This window comes from Acipenser ruthenus, chromosome 10 (assembly GCF_902713425.1).
Source record: "Acipenser ruthenus chromosome 10, fAciRut3.2 maternal haplotype, whole genome shotgun sequence".
NCBI lineage: Eukaryota > Metazoa > Chordata > Actinopteri > Acipenseriformes > Acipenseridae > Acipenser > Acipenser ruthenus.
In genome coordinates this window covers 26,626,048-26,648,156 of record NC_081198.1, presented here as the reverse complement: position 1 = coordinate 26,648,156, position 22,109 = coordinate 26,626,048, and the positions used below count along the sequence as shown (strand labels likewise).

General features: G+C 39.9%; 1 protein-coding gene across 2 annotated transcripts in view; it reads left to right on the top strand.

Moving 5' to 3' along the window:
• Positions 1-22,109, top strand: part of znf142 (zinc finger protein 142) — a 37,051-nt gene that overhangs the window by 2,916 nt on the left and 12,026 nt on the right. The window contains exons 2-6 of one of the 2 annotated variants that reach the window (XM_059031985.1): positions 5,532-5,802; positions 6,641-7,159; positions 14,721-14,948; positions 15,571-16,389; positions 17,190-17,367. In XM_059031985.1, the coding sequence (XP_058887968.1) occupies positions 5,697-5,802; positions 6,641-7,159; positions 14,721-14,948; positions 15,571-16,389; positions 17,190-17,367 (1,850 nt within the window). In that variant the 5' untranslated portion in view covers positions 5,532-5,696. The remainder of the gene's footprint in view (positions 1-5,531; positions 5,803-6,640; positions 7,160-14,720; positions 14,949-15,570; positions 16,390-17,189; positions 17,368-22,109) is intronic. The other variant, XM_034924096.2, reaches the window with a different exon arrangement.

Sequence of the window (22,109 nt, the reverse complement as noted above, 5' to 3'; positions counted from 1 at the left end):
CCATTTCCATTCATACCAAAATTAGGGACTTCTATGTTTTGCAGACTTGAGAATTGCATTTTTTTTTTAAAAATGTTGCACTTTATAATTCATTATGGAGGGAAAAATATATATTCTCCCGATTGTAGAGCTGCCATATAAAAATGTGAGAAACGTCATCAGTGTGTTTATCTGTCTGCGGTTATTACATAGCCTACATTGTTTTCATACAGTTCTACGGTTATGCACCAATACAGCGCTGTGAACACGGTTTATATTTTCTGCACTCTCAGGATAGTTTATACATTACAGGATGGTCTGTTAGCCCCGTTGAGACTCACTCATTTGTGTTCGTGGGTTGCTTTGAGCTCCCTATGAGATACTCGGATACAAACAAGCCCAGCATAAAGCTAATTTGATACAAATCAATATGAGTCACAGACATAAAAAAAGCTTTAGCCCCAGGCAGTAAAGTACAAAAGCATTTGCAAGTGCATAATATAACATCCACTGGGGTTAATGGGTCAGAATACCCATTAATGGGTCAGAATTAATGGGTCAGAATGAGAATACCTTCAACTGTTTATGTCCCGCCTCCGCTCACTTATGATTGGACTGTCGTGGAGAAAATGCAGATCTTCTATTGGTCAATTTTATTTTATATACAGAAGTAAAATTCTTTACGATTAAATTGTAAAAACAATTAAACTCTAGTTGATTAATTGGTCTGATTAATCTGTTAATCGGAGCAGCCCTATATATATATATATATAATGTGTGTAAACTCCAAAGAAGTGGTTAAACGTTGAATAATATGCTAGACGTTCACATGACAAATTTCACCGAACGCATATTTTTAATGTATTCATTTTAGTAATTTATCATCATATACAGGAGTCCGTCACATATCCAACTGCTGTGGTGCCAGGGTAAGGGCAGATATTATAAAAAGGAAGGGTTTTAGCATAAGAACATAAGAAGAACATAAGAAAGTTTACAAACGAGAGGAGGCCATTCAGCCCATCTTGCTCGTTTGGTTGTTAGTAGCTTATTGATCCCAGAATCTCATCAAGCAGTTTCTTGAAGGATCCCAGGGTGTCAGCTTCAACAACATTACTGGGGAGTTGGTTCCAGACCCTCACAATTCTCTGTGTAAAAAAGTGCCTCCTATTTTCTGTTCTGAATGCCCCTTTATCTAATCTCCATTTGTGACCCCTGGTGGATTTTGAATGTTTGAATCGGATCGCCGCGTAGTCTTCTTTGTTCAAGACTGAATAGATTCAATTCTTTTAGCCTGTCTGCATACGACATGCCTTTTAAACCCGGGATAATTGTGGTTGCTCTTCTTTGCACTCTTTCTAGAGCAGCAATATCATTTTTGTAACGAGGTGACCAGAACTGAACACAATATTCTAGGTGAGGTCTTACTAATGCATTGTAAAGTTTTAACATTACTTTCCTTGATTTAAATTCAACACTTCTCACAATATATCCGAGCATCTTGTTGGCCTTTTTTATAGCTTCCCCACATTGTCTAGATGAAGACATTTCTCAGTCAACATAAACTCCTAGGGCTTTTTCATAGTTCCCTTATTCAATTTCATTATCTCCCATATGATATTTATAATGCACATTTTTATTGCCTGCATACAATACTTTACACTTTTCTCTATTAAATTTCATTTGCCATGTGTCTGCCCAATTCTGAATGCTGTCTAGATCATTTTGAATGACCTTTGCTGCTGCAACAGTGTTTGCCACTCCTCCTATTTTTGTGTCGTCTGCAAATTTAACGAGTTTGCTTACTATACCAGAATCTAAATCATTAATGTAGATTAGGAATAGCAGAGGACCTAATACTGATCCCTGTGGTACACCACTGGTTACCTCACGCCATTTTGAGGTTTCTCCTCTAATCAGTACTTTCTGTTTTCTACATGTTAACCACTCCCTAATCCATGTGCATGCATTTCCTTGAATCCCTACTGCGTTCAGTTTGAGAATTAATCTTTTATGCGGGACTTTGTCAAAAGGTTTCTGGAGATCTAAATAAACCATGTTGTATGCTTTGCAGTTATCCATTTTCAATGTTGCATCCTCAAAGAAGTCAAGTAGGTTAGTTAGACACGATCTCCCTTTCCTAAAACCATGCTGACTGTCTCCCAGGATATTGTTACCATATAGGTAATTTTCCATTTTGGATCTTATTATAGTTTACATATAATAGAAGTCAGGCTTATTGGTCTGTAGTTACCTGGTTCGGTTTTGTCTCCCTTTTTGTGGATCGGTATTACGTTTGCTATTTTCCAGTCTGTCGGTACAGCCCCTGTGTCAAGAGACTGTTGCATGATCTTGGTTAGCGGTTTGTAAATAACTTCTTTCATTTCTTTGAGTACTATTGGGAGGATGTCATCTGGCCCAGGGGATTTGTTTATTTTAAGAGCTCCTAGTCCCTTTAACACTTCTGCCTCTGTTATGCTAAAGTTATTTAAAATTGGACAGGAACAGGTCGACATGTGGGGCATGTTGTCCGTGTCCTCCTTTGTAAAAACCTGTGAAAAGTAATCATTTAATATATTTCCTATTTTTTTTTCTTCATCTATGATTTTGCCATTTGTGTCTCTTAGACATTTAACCTCCTCTTTGAATGTTCTCTTGTTGTTATAATATTGGAAAAACATTTTGGAATTGGTTTTAGCCCCCTTAGCAATATTGATTTCTATCTCTCTCTTGGCCTTTCTAACTTCCTTTTTGACTTGTGTTTGCAGTTCCAAGTACTCTTTCTGTGTACTTTGTTTTTGGTCCCTTTAAAGTGCCTTTTTTTGCTGATTTTTTTTTTAAAATTGATCTATTAAACCATTTTGGCCATTTTGTTTTAGATTTAGATTTGTCTACTTTTGGGATGTAATTGTTTTGCGCCTCTAGTACTACATTTTTAAAAAACAGCCATCCTTTTTCTGTGCATGTTTTCTCTATTTTACTCCAATCTACTTCTGTTAGTCTCTGTTTCATACCTTCATAGTTTGCTTTTCTAAAATTGTAAACCTTAGCTTTAGTCATTACTTTTGGGGTTTTAAAAAATACTTCAGATGAGACCATGTTGTGGTCTGAGTTTGCCAGTGGCTCTCTGACCTCTGTTTTAGTTATTCTATCTTCATTATTTGAAAAGACTAAATCAAGGCATGCCTCCCATCTAGTCGGTGCCTTGACAAATTGCGTTAGGAAGCAGTCATTTGTCATTTCCACTATTTCAATTTCGTCCGTCGTGCCCCCCATTGGGTTTTCCCATTTTATATGGGGGAAGTTGAAATCCCCCATTAGTATGGCTTCTCCTTTTCTACACGCATTTTGAATGTCATTGTATAACAGATTATTTTGCTCAGCGTCTGAATTTGGCGGTCTATGGCATGCTACTGTTATTATGCCCTTTGAATTTGTGTCCATTATTCTGACCCATATTGATTCTGCATTGTTTTCTTTGTCCTGATTTAACACCTGGGCTTCCAGATTATTTCTTATGTATAACGCTACCCCTCCGCCTCTTCTGTCCTGCCTGTCTTTCCTATATAGTGTGTACCCACTAATATTATATTCGTTACCATCACTCTCAGACAACCAAGTTTCTGTAACACCTATCACATCGTAGTTACTTGTTAGTGCAGTAGCTTCAAGTTCTAACATTTTGTTTCTGAGACTTCTAGCATTAAGATAAATACATTTAATAGTTGTCTTACCTGAGTTGTTGCCCTTGTTTTGATGTGGTCTCCCTTCTTTTTTTTTTTGTTTTCTCCCCCCTTCCTTTCTAGTTTAAATGCTTCTAGACCTCCTGAAGGATCCTATCTCCGAGTAGATTGGTTCCCTTTCTGTTTAAGTGCAGTCCGTCCCACCTATATAGATAGTCCTTGTTGTAGAATGTGCTCTAATGTTCAAGAAAGGTGAAGCCTTCCTGTGTGCACCACGATTTCAGCCATGCATTTTGATTTTGTATTTCCAGCTGTCCATATGGTCCTTTGCAAGGTGCCGGCAGTATCCCAGAAAATACCACAGTTTTGGTCTAGTCTTTTAATTTCCTTCCTAGCTCTCTGAATTTGTTTTGCATGGATCTTGGTCTGTCTCTTCCAATGTTGTTTGTACCGATGTGGATGACTACTACCGGGTCGTCTCCTGTTCATTCTAGTAGCCTGTCCACGTTCTCAGTGATGTGCTTGACAAAGGCTCCTGGAAGGCAGCATGCTGTTGTAGTAAGGGGGTCCAAACTGCGAACTGAACTTGCTGTGTTTCTCAATATGGAGTCCCCAACAATCATGACCTCCCTTTTTTTTGCTGCCTGGCCAGCACTGTGTATAGGGTCTTGGATGTTGTTTCTTTCGTTCTCTTGATGTTTGTTTTGTTCATCTAAATGTTGAAGTGGCTCAAATGTGTTGGATGTCTGGATTTCTGGTGGTTGTGTTTGACGAAGTTTCTTTTTTTCCCTGCTTCTGCCTATCTGAACCCAGCTGTTTCGACTCTCTTCCATCTCCCTGGTGGCTTTCAGTCTGCTAGGGGTGCAGACTTCCATGAATTGTGGGTGTGTCAGCTCCTCAAGCTCCTGTTGCTGTCTCATTTCCTCCAGCTCCTTTTCTAGCAGGCCTAATCGTTGAAGCAAGTCCTGGATCGTGCGGCACTTTACACACACTTGGTTGAGCTCTGCTGGGTTTTCTCGGATTTCCTACATCATGCAGTTGGCACAGATTACTGGCTTGACCATTTTTTTTTTTTTTGGTAGTTTAGTTTTGCTTCTGCAACTGTCAACCTGCTTTCAACTGCTTCTAACTGCGTTGTACTTGTCCACTCGTACTTCTCCCACGCTGTCGCTTCCACACGCTGTCGCTGGGAAGACTGCATATTTGGAGGCCTGCAATTGCCTCCAAATATTTTTTTTAACTGGTGCAACAGAAAGATTGACACTGGGGCCGGTAAATAATTATGCCAAACAAAATTGCCGTACCACAATAAACACGTTCAATACGTCACCATTTGAAATGACAACATTCCAAAATTACTGTGGATGGAGTTACTGAATGCAGTAAAAAGCAAACATCCCTAATGAACAGAACGCTCTGACTGACGTTTATTTAGCCCTTACATCCCTGTGAATACATATACTACAATTAAAAAAAAAAAAAAAAAAGCTTTGTAGTTAAGTCTTTGTGATTGTGACAGGGTTGGAGGAGTGGTGACGTCAGGCCAGATGCAGGAAGAACACAAACTCAAAATACTGCAAAACAAACTCAAAATACTGCAGTGCAGAAAGACGCTGCGGCGCCGTTTCTTTTTTTAAAGAACAAAAATAAATAAAATATTCAACCAAAACACTTTGCTCACAGAGCGAAACTAAAAGTTCAACAGGTCACCAGCATTTCAGGATGTGAGGGCAATAGTTAAATCTATTTTTGCTCCTGTGCTAAGGTTTTAACCAATCACAGGCCAGAATTTCCAAGCACTATGTATGTACCAGCATATCTCTTAACTTTTCTTTTTTTTTTTTTTTTTTTCTTCCCCCCCCATAACAGCAGAAGTACACAGAATATCAGAGTGGAGACAGAAGAGCACATTCTGAATCGTGTTCTTATGGGACATGCTCTCTGCTGAAGCCTTCTGCTTCACTGTAGTGGTGTGCCTGTTCCACAATAGGTAACCTGACTGCCCAGGGAGACGTGGTAAAAATCTCAGGCAAGATGGAAAGCAGTGCAGCCAGTCTTCATGTAGACACTGAAGAGGAAAGAGAAGGGAGCGGCGCAGTGGAAACCCATCCTAGTGATCCCATCTTGGGAAGAGATGGAGGTAATGAAACTGCAGTGGGAATAGACTGCTGGAAAGAACTGTGAGCCCTGACCACAAGGACTCCCTGTGTGAGCCCGGACTCCGCAAGGACGCCCTGTGTGAGCCCGGACTCCGCAAGGACGCCCTGTGTGAGCCCGGACTCCGCAAGGACGCCCTGTGTGAGCCCGGACTCCGCAAGGACTCCCTGTGTGAGCCCGGACTCCGCAAGGACTCCCTGTGTGAGCCCGGACTCCGCAAGGACTCCCTGTGTGAGCCCGGACTCCGCAAGGACTCCCTGTGTGAGCCCGGACTCCGCAAGGACTCCCTGTGTGAGCCCGGACTCCGCAAGGACTCCCTGTGTGAGCCCGGACTCCGCAAGGACTCCCTGTGTGAGCCCGGACTCCGCAAGGACTCCCTGTGTGAGCCCGGACTCCGCAAGGACTCCCTGTGTAAGCCCGGACTCCGCAAGGACTCCCTGTGTCAGCCCGGACTCCGCAAGGACTCTCTGTGTGAGCCTGGACTCCGCAAGGAACTCCCTGTGTGAGCCCGGACTCCGCAAGGACTCCCTGTGTGAGCCTGGACTCCCTAAGGACTCCCTGTGTGAGCCCGGACTCCGCAAGGACTCCCTGTGTGAGCCCGGACTCCGCAAGGACTCCCTGTGTGAGCCCGGACTCCGCAAGGACTCTCTGTGTGAGCCTGGACTCCGCAAGGAACTCCCTGTGTATGCTTGTAAGGCATATATATATATATATATATATATATATATATATATATGACAAAGATGTATTAAAAAGTAAAGTCTCTTATTACACCCACTGCTCACCGAATACTGATAGTTTGTACTTGCCTCTCTTCACAGAGACTGCAGAAGTATTGGTGGAGACTGAAAGACTGTACCCCTGCCAGAAGTGCAACCAGAATTTCCCTGACCGCAGCCTGGTCTCTTCCCACACATGCCCTGAGCCTGTCCTCCAGAATCTCTTAATGGCAGTGGAACTGTCAGAGGAGTCCATAACAGTGCGTTACATGTGCCCGCTGTGCGCTGAGATCTTCCCCCTCCCCAATTCCCTGAAAAAACACTTCCGTGCACACCGTGCTGTCCCAAGCAGACTGCTGTCCTGCCCTGAACCAGGATGCATGTTTCACACTCCAGACTGGCGGCAGTACCAGAAGCACATGCGCTCTGTCCACTCGCTAGTGCCGGTTCCCTGTTCCTTTCGCACTTGCCGACTGGCTTTCCGCAATGCTGAGGAGATGGAGGCACACCGGCGCGGCCACTTCCCCTTCCACTGCCACTGCTGTGACTTTGTCACCGCGAACGCCAAGATCTTCTGTCAACACCGCAGGGAGCACGACCAGCCGGGACCATCCAAGGACGGTGAGAACCTGTTTCTTTGATTCACTAGTATATTAAAGGATGTATTCCTGCATAAACTCCCAATATGTTTGTTTAATAAAAGTATTTTAAACTTGTGTTTGGTGAGCCCTGCATGCCTGGTTCAAATCCCACCCACACCAAGATGCCGATTTTGGCTGGGGACCCCCAGAGAATGCTGCATTGACTTTTGCGCTGTCATGGGGTTAAGGGTAGAAAGTAGACTGGGGGTAGTTCAACTCGAAGTGCTTAAGGACCACTGCTAGTCAGGTCACTTGCCTCCAGGGATCAGGGCCCTATGAAAGCCATTGTATTTTTTTCTGATTACTGTGATAACAATTAAGTAGCCTAACAATTATGTGGGATGGAATAAACAGGTCATTGAAACAGACATCCCCATCTGTATGTTGTGTGGTTATTTTATTCTTCAAAACCTGTAAAAAATAAAAAATAATAATAATAATAATGTATTTTATAAATTAATAAATCACATAAGATAATAATATAATATAATTGATACAGCTTCCAAAGTCTCTTCAGCTTAGGGTTGCCACCTGTCCGGGTTTGACCCGGACAGTCCGGGAATTGGCATCTGTGTCTGGGTGGCAAGAATTAACAAACCCGGACGCCCTAACCTTCATTTAATATTTTCTTTGACATACTGTATAAAGGGACATTTTGGAGTGGAATTTATTTTGGCTTTATTGGCAGTTTGTATTGGATCGCCAATAATACTTCCACCAATCAGAGTGGCATACAGTGAGCGATTCCACCCTCTGACACACTGGTGGTATGCAGCACAGGTTAAGAAGCGCGCGCTGGACAAGGGATAGAATGTGTCGCATGTCACAGTGGATATGAGAATGACAGTGAGTGATGAAGCCAATTTGCTTAAAAAACTAAAAGCAGGCCGGACATTTCCATCAGTTGATTTAGGAAATCTGAAGTTCATGATGTGATCAGAAACTCTGAGGCAGTGTAAACTGCGCCTGCGACTGTGGTACCTGTAGGACTGTTCTTTTTAGGTTAAAAAGAACAGTCCTACAGGTACTGTTCAGTTTTGTGTTAATTTATTTTTTTATAAGGGGTTAATTAAGTAGCAGCCAAAATTGTTTGTGCCAGACTTGTTAGAAAGTCTCTGTAACAATTGTGCAATTTGCTTTGGATTGTTATTGTCGAATCGTTGTAGATACTACTATTAAGACACCCACTGTGCAGGTATCGCAACGTCCCTAAACAATATGTTAAAATAAATTAGTTCTGCACCGTATTAAAAAAGCTGATTTTGCCAGTGCTTGCTAGTCTATTAACCAGTTTTAAATTTAAAGCGTTTTAGTTTCAGCTTTATTATTTTGGCAATACTGTCCTACACTTACTACATGATACTGTGATCATTCCACTGTGTTATGTCAGTGCTAAGCTAGCTAACCATAGCTAAGTTTTTTAATTAAATGTAGAAATACAAAACTGCGTGGCGTTTTTCTTTGTGAACGTTCTAAGAGATAAATGCCAATTCAAAAACCATCAATCTACCAGGCAGCAAATCCGCAAATTTAATACCAACCAAAATTTCCAGATATACGGTACAGTAGTTGCTTAAAGGATTTCCACTATCTTGTATTATAATTTTGACTGTCACAAATGGTCTGCCTGTTCAGGCTCAGAAATCTAGTGACTGCCTGAAAAATGATTTGTAAAAAAGCAGGTAGACAGGATCGTCACTTCAGAGATTGCATTGATTTACTACAGCGTTACTCATCACCACAGCTACTTGTCTCAGGTAAGATTCACCTCTAACCTACCATGATATAGCTACTATTTTTCTGGCTTGCAAGTTCGATTGCTAGAAATATCAAGAGCACAATACTGTGTATACTGCATGATTATTGATTTGTACCGTGATCTGGTGGTATTGTGTTAAACTATTACAGTATACTGCAGTTTGGATAGACCTAGGCTGACTGAGAAATATGTCCGGGTTTGGTCTGTGGAAAAGGTGGCAACCCTACTTCAGCTTTACCCTTCCAAATGCTGTGCCAATAGTAGAATATCTGTGCTGTCTGCTGCTACTCTGTGTTTCTGCGCATGCAACACAATATGGGACTGTGCTGTCATAATTTGCCAATGTTGCTGTTTTCTTCAAGAGACCTTGGGCAAAAGTGAAATTGACTTGAAAGTTTGATGCATTTTTTTTAACACAGCAAAAATCTGCAAAATTTGACACCGTTCCATTGAATCTTAATAGAACATTTCTCCCGAGTTCTCTGTGTATCCCATAACCCTTTGCGCGTAGCATGATGGAAGTAAAGGGGGAGTTGAGTATCTCTGTATATAGAATATCTATGGTCTCTGCGTCTCTTAGCAACGAGCAGGAATGTTGTTAATGGGCGCCCCGCTACATGGTAGCTAGCCTGGCTGCCCTGTACTGTACACAATGCTTACGCATTTCAGAAACATGTGCTTAATGCTTACTTCAAATGCATTTCATCCCCATTGTTTTTGTCTTTTTGTACAGCACTGGATTCTGCGTTATTCTTTTTATTCCGTCCGTGTTCTCGCTGATAATAACGCAGATTTCAGAGGGCTTTATGTCAGTAGCGTGGTAACATATGTTGCTTTGGTTCAGCAGGTGAACAGAAGCGATAAGTTTTTATTCAAGTCTGTCTAAACAAATCCTAACATGATATACATGACTGCAATTAAAATGGTGTTCAAGAAAATTGGATTTCTTCTTTAGTGTGTTTCACTAGAACACCATTGTTCTCTGTACACAAGGGTGTCATCTGAGCATAGGAGGAGTTTCCACTGGAACAAGATCCTTTTACAATTACATGTCTGTTTTAATAATCTGTTCCAGGAGTTAGCAGTGTTTATTGTTTAAGAAATGTCGGTGATACAGTGGGAACCGCATGCTCCAACTGCAGTGACGCAAAATCTTCCAGCAAGATTTGCAGCACAGTCAAGGTTTGTGCGATTTGTTTAATCGGCCATTACGTGGTTTGCACGCTAGAGGACGCTACGTGGCTAGAAACTGGAATTTCAAAAATTATAACTGAAATACATCTGTTCACCAGCAGGTGTCGCATGCTGAAAACCATGTGCCAAATCAAATCACTACCCGTTCTAATTTGATAAACAGAAAATTAAACCAAAAAGTAGATGTGAACCACTATTTCAATGCACTAGTTGTGCTGTGTTTCACGTTATTCATGGCAAACAAGATATTTTTGATGGAATTACATCACTATAAAAATGAATGATCAACTACGTTAACATACATATAATAATAATAATAATAATAATAATAATAATAATAATACGGGTTATGAGTTTAGACATCAAGCAGTAAATTAGAGTAATAATAATGTATCCTTTTTGACATTTAGATGCCAGTTCTGGATAAAAGCCATGTTTGCTGCAAATGAAAAGAATAAGGTAGACAGCAGCAGAGATGAGTGTTGATAGTTTATACTTAGAGCTGTGATCAATATTTCAATATCAGAACTTCTATTAACTGAACTTTATTGATGTGGGTCAAAGGGAATGTGTCTGTTCCATCAAATCTGTATTTTTTCTTTTGTTTTTATCTAAAGTTACGGTGCAATGATACAGTTGCTAGTATTAATTACAGCAATACCCTGTTCACCAGGGTTTTCAATTTGTTTTAAGGTATGAGGCAGATGCAAGGCAGTAGGAGGCAGCGATCTCAACATGGCGCAGAGAGTGTGGAAGGGGCGGTCCCCTCTCCCATTTTTTAAAAAATAGATTAAAATGGTGCATTTTAGCACAATCTTTGGATGGTTTAAGCATGGGCTAGACTAGTAATGGTCTCCTTGTAGTGTCTGACAAGTACTCCATCTGTGCAACAAAGGAGCTTTATTTCAGCACTGCTCACAGCAAGGCAAAATCAACAAGAAGAAAAATTGACTTTTGGAGCATTAAGGCCCCTGCAATACAAGACTGCACCTTTAATTGTGTACAATTGTAATATTGGAAACAGCATGCTGCAGCTCCCATGCTCAGTGTTAGTGAAGTCCTGATCTGACAGCATGTAACACGGACAGCTCTTATGATTACATGTTACTGTTTATTTTTCATTAAAACAAGTTTAAATTGCAGTGTGTTCATTCTGCTATTTCCGATATTAAATACACCACAGCAAGCACGTTGTCATATATTGGAGATATTTTCATCAGCACAATCCGAGAGTTAAATTTAGTGCATGGCAGTTTATTTTACTGCAGTACATTTCATTTTGAATTCCCTCTATATATATATATATTTTTTTTTTTTCTCAGCAGTGCACTTCCTAATTACAGTCACAAATATTTATATGCGTTTTGTTTTTACCTTTCTGGTCAGTTTGAGAAATACACTGTTTTCATGCAACAGTTTGACTCTGCTTTAGTACAAAACTTACGCTACATTACTGTTTTTCATTATGGTAACATCTTGAATTACCGTGCCTGCTTCTTTGGCTAAAGAGAGGTTATCAGCTTGTCATCTACTAGGGAATCTGCTGCGTGATTTAATCATCCTAAACTCCTGACAGCAAAAAATGGCTTGGTTTACATGTATGTGAAAATTGACTCTACAGTCATGACTGTGTGACATTGTCACGCGAATACATCGTGAAACAGCAAAAGAACGTCCTTTTGGCAGCACGACTTTAATGGCAGGGTCTATCGCTTTCTCACGATACAAATAGCTGTAAAAACCCATGTAAACCGGAGCAGGAATCGTGCTTGTGGCTCACAAGGTTTCAGCAGTCAAGATCCTGTTTTGACTTAATATCACGTAATCTCCAGCAGAAAGGCCGTACAAAACATACCCCCGCCAACACACACACACACGCAAAATGTACATTTATGGACTACTTTAACACTAGAACCGCTGCAGTTATACTCATACCTACAACCGCCGGTACATTTTAATCACCATCAATATTAAAATGAAAGACAAAACTTTCTTACACAACAGTACTCACACACTTTCTTACACAACAGTACTCACACACTTTCTTACACAACAGTACTCACACACTTGTTTGGTCACCATCACAACTGTTGCATGGAAGTGGGGCTATTGTTATCGTGGATTGAAAACAAACATGCATGCAAAATAAATACAATCACATTTCATCTGCTGTGCTTCTCACCCCCACTGAATTATTATTACCTGAACCCTAATCACAATAACAGTGAGTACAGCTCTTACAAACGATTACCATAGAAAAATGCATTGCAAACATAATGCTGCATATTGAAGCAGTGAGGCATGGTACAGCATATTAAAACATGATAAATGCACATGATTACTATTTGAAAACTGCAAAAATAAGTGTGCAAATTTACTGTGGTAACTTTTAGTTTAAGGAAGCCACATAAACCCTTACTTGCTTACAGTATGATAGGAGCAACAGTTTTGAAGCAAAAAAAATAAGCGTTTGTCAAGGAGTGATTTCAACCACACACAAATATAAATTATAACTACAGATGTAGTTTAAATTATGTATAATTATTTTTTGCTAAAAACATATTCCATAAATATTCAAATACAGCCATTTGTTGAAGAATTTAAAAATAAAAAACATATTTGAACGATGCGATCAATCTCCTGAAGATAAAAATAAATTAAACATTCATTTTCTTTACAGCTGGATAAATAATAAACTTTGTTGTTGTTTCTGAAAAATAACTAATGGCTTTTCGATCCTTTTAATCTTTATTGAATTTCCAACGAACCCTCCATTTCAATTCAGAAATTCGCATACAGTGTAGGCATACCTGCTTTTCTCCCATGACGCCGGCAAATTGTGTGTGAATGGGGGTATCAGTAGTACCCTTACATAGAATATCGTAATTAATTTAAAAATATAAATATGTATTAAATATATGTAAATCCAATTGCAACACTTTATATACCTTTTACAATGTACAGATATGTGTGGTTTTCCCCCCCTTCTCAACAATGGTAAAACATAAGCCTGTATTTTATATTCTCTCCGATGCCTGGATTATTTTGACACTTGAAACTTTAACTGATTGAAATTGTATTTTTAGCAAAACTATCACATACATGTTACAGCGTTTCTGCAAGGGGAAGCTACTGCCTGTCACTAAATGCTTTACCGCTGTGACACCTGTCCACTCCTAAAAGCAGGACACATGCATGTAGTTATGGAGAAAAAAATAGGCCTATGTGAAAAATTAAGTTTTACATTAAAATAATAATTGCTTTCACTTGGCAGCCTTATTTTTTTTAATTAAGCAGAAAATGAAAGAATATAGTTTATAACAATTTGTTTTCAACATTCATAGTTTAGCTTTGTAATTATTTTGCAGAATTATATATTAATAATGTTAATATTAATAATTTGTGTATTCTGAGTCAGGTACATTGCTTTTATAAAGTATAATGTGACAGCAACCAAGTCATACATTTTCATTAATACTGAGGTTATGGCTTGATAGCTCTGGCTTTTTATTTTGAACTACACAGTTTCATTTGAAGAATGAGAAGACCCCACATGCAACATCAACGTAGGGTACATGTAAATCATACATGTTTGAATGCAAATAAAACCAATAACATTCATAAATATACAGCAGTGTGGGGTAGTGGTTAGGGCTCTGGACTCTTGACTGGAGGGTCGTGGGTTCAATCCCCGGTTGGGGACACTGCTGCTGTACCCTTGAGCGAGGTACTTTACCTAGATTGCTCCAGTAAAAACCCAACTGTATAAATGGGTAATTGTATGTAAAATAATGTGATATCTTGTAACATTTGTAAGTCGCCCTGGATAAGGGCGTCAGCTAAGAAATTAATAATAATAATAATAATAATAATAATAATAATACAGTCGATATATGAATCCAGTTTTATAGCTGCACCCTTGTTTAGAGTTTGTCTCCCAAAAGGATCCAGTGGAATGTCATTGACTGGAAGAGGGCACCTGCTGACCTGAATAATGAAGTGCTGCTGAATTCAAGGTTTTCAGAAAATTCCCAACACACACATTTTAAATAAATTAATAAATAAAGTAAACAGAGGTCACCCAGTGATCTTCAGTCATCCTGATCAGTAAGTGTGTTGCTGTGGTGAAGACAGACTGCATAAATCACAATGTAGTAGAGATCATTTCAAAACTGTGCTGTGGTAAAGAGACAGACTGTATAAAGCACTATGTAGCTGTGTTGAAGTGTGAAATCCAAGAGTGCAATCTGAAACGGGGTTAACCACATAAGACAGACAACAAGAACAAATACTAGTACAAGTAGCAAGCAAGGTAGCGTGAGGTGACCCTTCTCTGCAAAAGGAAAAGGTACGTGTACATCGTCCCTTTGTTATAGTTGTTGAAACTCAAGTCATTTTAAAGGATAACCACAGTGTCAACTGTGTAAATACAGTGCAGGGTTATTTTCGCCTTTGTCTGTAAGCTGATCACTGACCACAGTGTGACAAACAGAAGACCACATTCTCTCCTAGTAAACAAAGCAGTCCCTGTATGAAACCCCAGATTATCTTTAATTTTCTTTGATGGTCTTGTTCTCTACCATCACAGAGACTCTTCACATGCATGATGTGGAGGGAGAGGCAGGGCAGAGTGGCAACATCAGCCAATTACCAGCGCAGAAAAAACGAAAGCGGCTCACATTGGTCAACAAAGTGCCCAATGAAGAGGAGGATGAAGGGAACGGTATGAGAAAGAAGAAGACTAAGAGACATGTGGAGGAGAGGAGTGAGGGATCACTTGATACAACCAACACTTCCAGGGGAAGGTACTTCAAAGGTATGAGGGTTGGATTCTGTAATAGTTGTAATAGGCATTAACATTTATGGCTGCCTGAAAGGCTTTTTACAAATTCATTTTTACACTTGTGGCATGTACAATGCAAACATAACACCACCAAAAGTATAGAGCAGGTTTTAGAAATCTACATTTTCTTTTTTAATTTATTGTACTTTGTATCTTAACATAATAAATGGCATAAAAATGTATGAAATTCAGCTTACTAGCGACCCAAAATAAACAAAATGGGGGCTATTTTTACTATTTAAATAACAGCTGATCTTAATACTTGATAACAACGACGTCTAGAGCAAGCTGATGGAGACTACCTTGCACTAGCAAATTACACCCAAAAGGTGCTCTAAGTATAGTTCTACAGATGTGTGATCTGGTATTTGTAGTGTCTGATACCTATAAGAAATGAACACTAGTATAAAGTAAATATTTAAAACCTGATTCATAATGAAACAGTATGCTTGTGTGATACCTCTCAAACCTATTTTCTCAATAATGTGGCACATTTATTTGATCTTTTTTTTTCTGAAAGGTTTGTTACAGTTAAACCTTGTAATTAGCACAGGGATGCATCCTCAGTAATAGATGTCTGTCTAAACCTCCTTAGGGGACATTGCAGAGGGCACAGAGCACCTGTACCGCACCCACATCTGCCCAGAGTGTCGCCGCTGCTTCAAGAAACGCACCCACCTAGTAGAACACCTCCACCTGCACTTCCCGGACCCCACACTTCAGTGCCCTAAGTGTCAGAGATTCTTCACCAGCAAGAGCAAGCTAAACATCCACATGCTACGGGAGGCTGGCCAAAAATCCCACCACTGCCACCTGTGTGACTACAGTGCTGTAGAGCGCAACTCCCTCACACGCCACCTTGCCAGTGTACATGAGGACAAACCCAACTTCTACTCAGATGTGTACCCCTGCCCCTCGTGTGGGGAGCAGTTCAGACTGAGCCACGCCCTCAAGGAGCACATGAAGACCCACCATAGCATCCCAGAGCAGAAGGCCTTGGCCTGCTTTGAGGCAGGCTGCAGGTTCGAGACACAGGACAAGAAAGACTTTCAGAGGCACACGAAGGAGACACATGGTGTCACAGTGGCAGAGTGCCGTCACCATGCCTGCAGTGCCTTATTCAAGTCGAAGAATGAGATGGAGGCCCACCTCCGCATGCATGCAGCCTTCCACTGCTCCCAATGCCACTTCACCTGCTCCAATAAACATGCCTACCGCCGGCACAAGCGCCAGGGCCACCCAGGCACTGAGGAGCTGCGCTGCTCCTTCTGCAACTTCACGTCCTTCAACCCGGTGGAGTTCTCCGAACATGTGAGCCGCCTGCATGCCCACGAGAAGACCCATCGCTGCTCTGACTGCGGTTTTGCCACTGCACACAAGAGGGTGCTTAGTCGACACATGCTGCTGCACACAGGTGAGCCCTTCATGAGAGTGGATGCATAAATGGCACATACAGTTTTTATATTCAACTTGAAACTTGGTCAGGACATGTTTCTGCAAAATTATTTAGCCAAGTTTCAAAATAAATCATTCAGATGTTTCAGATCTAGAATTCCATTAATGGCCCATAGCTGGCTTGAATTATGACATTTTTGGAAAGCTACTTAAGTAAGGTAGTCAAGGTTTTACATAGTAAGTGATGGATGTATGAAGGGTTACCAAGCAAAGTTGTTGCTGCTGAATTGTTGGGATACTTTAATAAGTAACTAAACACTGGTAGCAATCAGCTACTCGGAACCTAAGCGTTAGCATAGGCCAAATTTCCTCTCGAAATCTTCCCCTATTTGTGATGATTATCTTTTTTATTTGTTCGTCATATCATTGAGTGCCTGCAGCATGTAAAATAATACAGAAAGGTTTATTGCATTGTTAGTTTTTTATTTAGACATGTAATGTCCAAAGGGAAATCTGTTTTTATATCTACTGTTTAATGTATTCTAATGCAGTTCTGTTTTACTGTGTAAAGTGTGGTTAATGCTGAAGTGTAATGTATTAAAAAGAAGAAAACATGAGGGCTGTTTCCAGAGTACTCCCAAGGGCAGAGCTGCAGCTTTCACAGTATATTAGCTGGAATATGAGCTTGTACAAATATATGTTTTTGGTGCTACAGTTTTCATAGAACCCATGATGATAAATTCCAGGGAGAAAATGGTTACACAGTAACCCATAATGAACATGTAATGCTGGCTCATCACTTGTTTCCCTCATTCCCAGGTGAAAAGCCCCACAAGTGTAAGCTGTGTGACTTTACCTGCCGGGATGTGAGTTACCTCTCCAAACATATGCTGACACACTCGGACGATAAGAACTACATGTGCTCTGAGTGTGGCTATATCACCAAGTGGAAGCAGTATCTAAATGTGCACATGCGTAAGCACACAGGCGACCTCAGGTTTGTTTCAGGATTTAAATAACACAATGCCCAACTGTCTTCCTCTCCCTCCATCCTTAAACACCCATTGTTTTAACACAATACATATTTACATTAAGTAGTATTGAACAGGCTGAAAACATTACTACATACGGGGGGGGGTCCAATCAGGTCGCCAGTCACAAAGCACAGTCTCCAATTGGATTATGGACAGTAGATTTTACTGTAAACTCACCGCGTACATACAAGAGAACTTCAGGCTTTTTGCTTCAAAACTGGCACCGCCCCTTTTGATCTCAGAGCTAATCCTTTTGAACTCATAAACCCAACCCTCTTTTCTTGTTTCCATAGTAACATGCACCAGCCAGCTAGAACAGCGGAAATGATCATTCCAAATTCATTCTGCTTTGTCTTTAGTTTGGAAGAGACGTCTTTTTCCAACTGTAAAGAAACACAAAATCCTTCAGATAGTAGGTTGACAACACGTGAGGAAGGGAGTGTTGAGGTGTCTGTGCAGTCCTAAACCTGGTAGCTGGTTCAGTTTGCCTTATTGAAGCTTTACCTGTTACACTGCATTTAGAAACCTGGTGGTCGGTTCAGTTTTCCAGTAAACTATTAAATGCACTGCATAGAGCTGCACAATTTCTTTAAAATGTATTCAATCAAAAAGACACCAGCTGCATCAAAGATCGGAAATGCTTCTGCTAAAGATGGCTCTGTCCAGTACAAGAAGGGGACATTTAACATGTATGTTGTTGTTTTTACTTTTATTTATGTTTTTATTTTGTTTGATAATTCACTGATACAGTCAACCCTCTTTATACCGCCAGGTAAGGGCCTTGGACAAAACGGGCAATAAAGCGAGGGTGGCGTTATAGTGAGGGTCAAAAAACAAACAAAAAAAACCCTTCTATGTTTGCAATTCAAACGTTTTATTTTTTTTTAGTTCTCCAATTATCTCCAGGACATTTTAATAAAACATTAATCTTTTTTAAAACTACAGTACTGTAGTTCTTAACACAACAGTAGGCCTACTAGTGAAGTTTTATCAGCTTTTCCCATCTGTATGCAACTAAATGGTTACTTTTGTGGAACAGTTTATACTTAGTGTCAAATCACCCAAACAACAATTCCATAAAAACAAAGAGGTGTATGATTCATTTGAAATTTACTGTATGTGGCACGACTGTAAGCCTGCTGAATACTATCCCCCATTGAACGATGCCATCTATTTATTTCACAAAGCAGTTTAAGTTCAATGCTTCAAGTAGCCTATAGCATTATCATTTAAGCAGTTCAAAAAAGAAAAAGAAAAAAATGTTGAATGTACAGGCCAACACTTTTTTTTTTTTTTTTAAACGAAAAGTAAAAAACTATTCTGCTGTTTACAAAATTGATAAGAACATAAGAAAGTTTACAAACGAGAGGAGGCCATTCAGCCCATCTTGCTCGTTTGGTTGTCAGCTTCAACAACATTACTGGGGAGTTGGTTCCAGACCCTCACAATTCTCTGTGTAAAAAGGTGCCTCTTATTTTCTGTTCTGAATGCCCCTTTATCTAATCTCCATTTGTGACCCCTGGTCCTTGTTTCTTTTTTCAGGTCAAAAAAGTCCCCTGGGTCGACATTGTCTATACCTTTTAGGATTTTGAATGTTTGAATCAGATCGCCGCGTAGTCGTCTTTGTTCATGACTGAATAGATTCAATTCTTTTAGCCTGTCTGCATACGACATGCCTTTTAAACCCGGGATAATTCTGGTTGCTCTTCTTTGCACTCTTTTCTAGAGCAGCAATATCCTTTTTGTAACGAGGTGACCAGAACTGAACACAATATTCTAGGTGAGGTCTTACTAATGCATTGTAAAGTTTTAACATTACTTCCCTTGATTTAAATTCTCACAATATATCCGAGCATCTTGTTGGCCTTTTTTATAGCTTCCCCACATTGTGTAGATGAAGACATTTCTGAGTCAACATAAACTCCTAGGTCTTTTTCATAGTTCCCTTCTTCAATTTCATTATCTCCCATATGATATTTATAATGCACATTTTTATTGCCTGCATACAATACTTTACACTTTTCTCTATTAAATTTCATTTGCCATGTGTCTGCCCAATTCTGAATGCTGTCTAGATCATTTTGAATGACCTTTGCTGCTTCAACAGTGTTTGCCACTCCTCCTATTTTTGTGTCACCTGCAAATTTAACGAGTTTGCTTACTATACCAGAATCTAAATCATTAATGTAGATTAGGAATAGCAGAGGACCTAATACTGATCCCTGTGGTACACCACTGGTTACCTCACTCCATTTTGAGGTTTCTCCTCTAATCAGTACTTTCTGTTTTCTACATGATAACCACTCCCTAATCCATGTGCATGCATTTCCTTGAATCCCTACTGCGTTCAGTTTGAGAATTAATCTTTTATGCTGGACTTTGTCAAAAGCTTTCTGGAAATCTAAATAAACCATGTTGTATGCTTTGCAGTTATCCATTTTCAATGTTGCATCCTCAAAAAAGTCAAGTAGGTTAGTTAGACACGATCTCCCTTTCCTAAAACCATGCTGACTGTCTCCCAGGATATTGTTACCATATAGGTAATTTTCCATTTTGGATCTTATTATAGTTTACATAAGTTTACATATAATAGAAGTCAGGCTTATTGGTCTGTAGTTACCTGGTTCGGTTTTGTCTCCCTTTTTGTGGATTGGTATTACGTTTGCTATTTTCCAGTCTGTCGGTACAACCCCTGTGTCAAGAGACTGTTGCATGATCTTGGTTAGCGGTTTGTAAATAACTTCTTTCATTTCTTTGAGTACTATTGGGAGGATGTCATCTGGCCCAGGGGATTTGTTTATTTTAAGAGCTCCTATTCCCTTTAACACTCCTGCCTCTGTTATGCTAAAGTTATTTAAAATTGGATAGGAACAGATCTACATGTGGGGAATGTTGTCCATGTCCTCCTTTGTAAAAACCTGTGAAAAGTAATCATTTAATATATTTGCTTTTTTTTTTCTTCATCTATGATTTTGCCATTTGTGTCTCTTAGACATTTTACCACCTCTTTGAATGTTCTCTTGCTGTTATAATATTGGAAAAATATTTTGGAATTGGTTTTAGCCCCCTTAGCAATATTGATTTCTCTCTTGGCCTTTCTAACTTCCTTTTTGACTTGTGTTTGCAGTTCCCAAGTACTCTCTCTGTGTACTGTTTTTTGTCCCTTTTAAACGCTCTGTAAAGTGCCTTTTTTCGCAGAATTTTTTTTTTTAATTGATCTATTAAACCATTTTGGCCATTTTGTTTTAGATTTAGATTAGTCTACTTTTGGGATGTAATTGTTTTGCGCCTCTAGTACTACATTTTTAAAAAACAGCCATCCTTTTTCTGTGCATGTTTTCTCTATTTTACTCCAGTCTACTTCTGTTAGTCTCTGTTTCATACCTTCATAGTTTGCTTTTCCAAAATTGTAAACCTTAGCTTTAGTCATTACTTTTGGGGTTTTAAAAAATACTTCAAATGAGACCATGTTGTGGTCTGAGTTTGCCAATGGCTCTCTGACCTCTGTTTTATTTATTCTATCTTCATTATTTGAAATGACTAAATCAAGGCATGCCTCCCATCTAGTCGGTGCCTTGACAAATTGCGTTAGGAAGCAGTCATTTGTCATTTCCACTATTTCAATTTCGTCTGTCGTGCCCCCCATCGGGTTTTCCCATTTTATATGGGGGAAGTTGAAATCCCCCATTAATATGACTTATCCTTTTCTACACGCATTTTGAATGTCATTGTATAACAGATTATTTTGCTCAGCGTCTGAATTTGGCAGTCTATGGCATGCTGCTATTATTATGCCCTTTGAATTTGTGTCCATTATTCTGACCCATATTGATTCTGTATTGTTTTCTTTGTCCTGATTTAACACCTGGGCTTCAAGACTATTTCTTATGTATAGCGCTACCCCTCTGCCTCTTCTGTCCTGCCTGTCTTTCCTATATAGTGTGTACCCACTAATATTATATTCGTTACCATCACTCTCAGACAACCAAGTTTCTGTAACACCTATCACATCGTAGTTACTTGTTAGTGCAGTAGCTTCAAGTTCTAACATTTTGTTTCTGAGACTTCTAGCATTAAGATGAATACATTTAATAGTTGTCTTACCTGAGTTGTTGCCCTTGTTTTGATGTGGTCTCCCTTCTGTTTTTTTGTTTTTTCCCCCCTTCCTTTCTAGTTTAAATGCTTCTGGACCTCCTGAAGGATCCTTTCTCTGAGTAGATTGGTTCCCTTTCTGTTCAAGTGCAGTCCGTCCCACCTGTATAGATAGCCCTTGTTGTAGAATGTGCTCTAATGTTCAAGAAAGGTGAAGCCTTCCTGTGTGCACCACGATTTCAGCCATGCATTTTGATTTTGTATTTCCAGCTGTCCCTATGGTCCTTTGCAAGGCGCCGGCAGTATCCCAGAAAATACCACAGTTTTGGTCTTGTCTTTTAATTTCCTTCCTAGCTCTCTGAATTTGTTTTGCAGGGATCTTGGTCTGTCTCTTCCAATGTTGTTTGTACCGATGTGGACGACTACTACCGGGTCATCTCCCGTTCGTTCTAGTAGCCTGTCCAAATTCTCAGTGATGTGCTTGACAGAGGCTCCTGGAAGGCAGCACACTGTTGTAGTAAGGGGGTCCAAACTGCGAACTGAACTTGCTGTGTTTCTCAATATGGAGTCCCCAACAATCATGATCTCCCTTCTTTTTGCTGCCTGGCCAGCA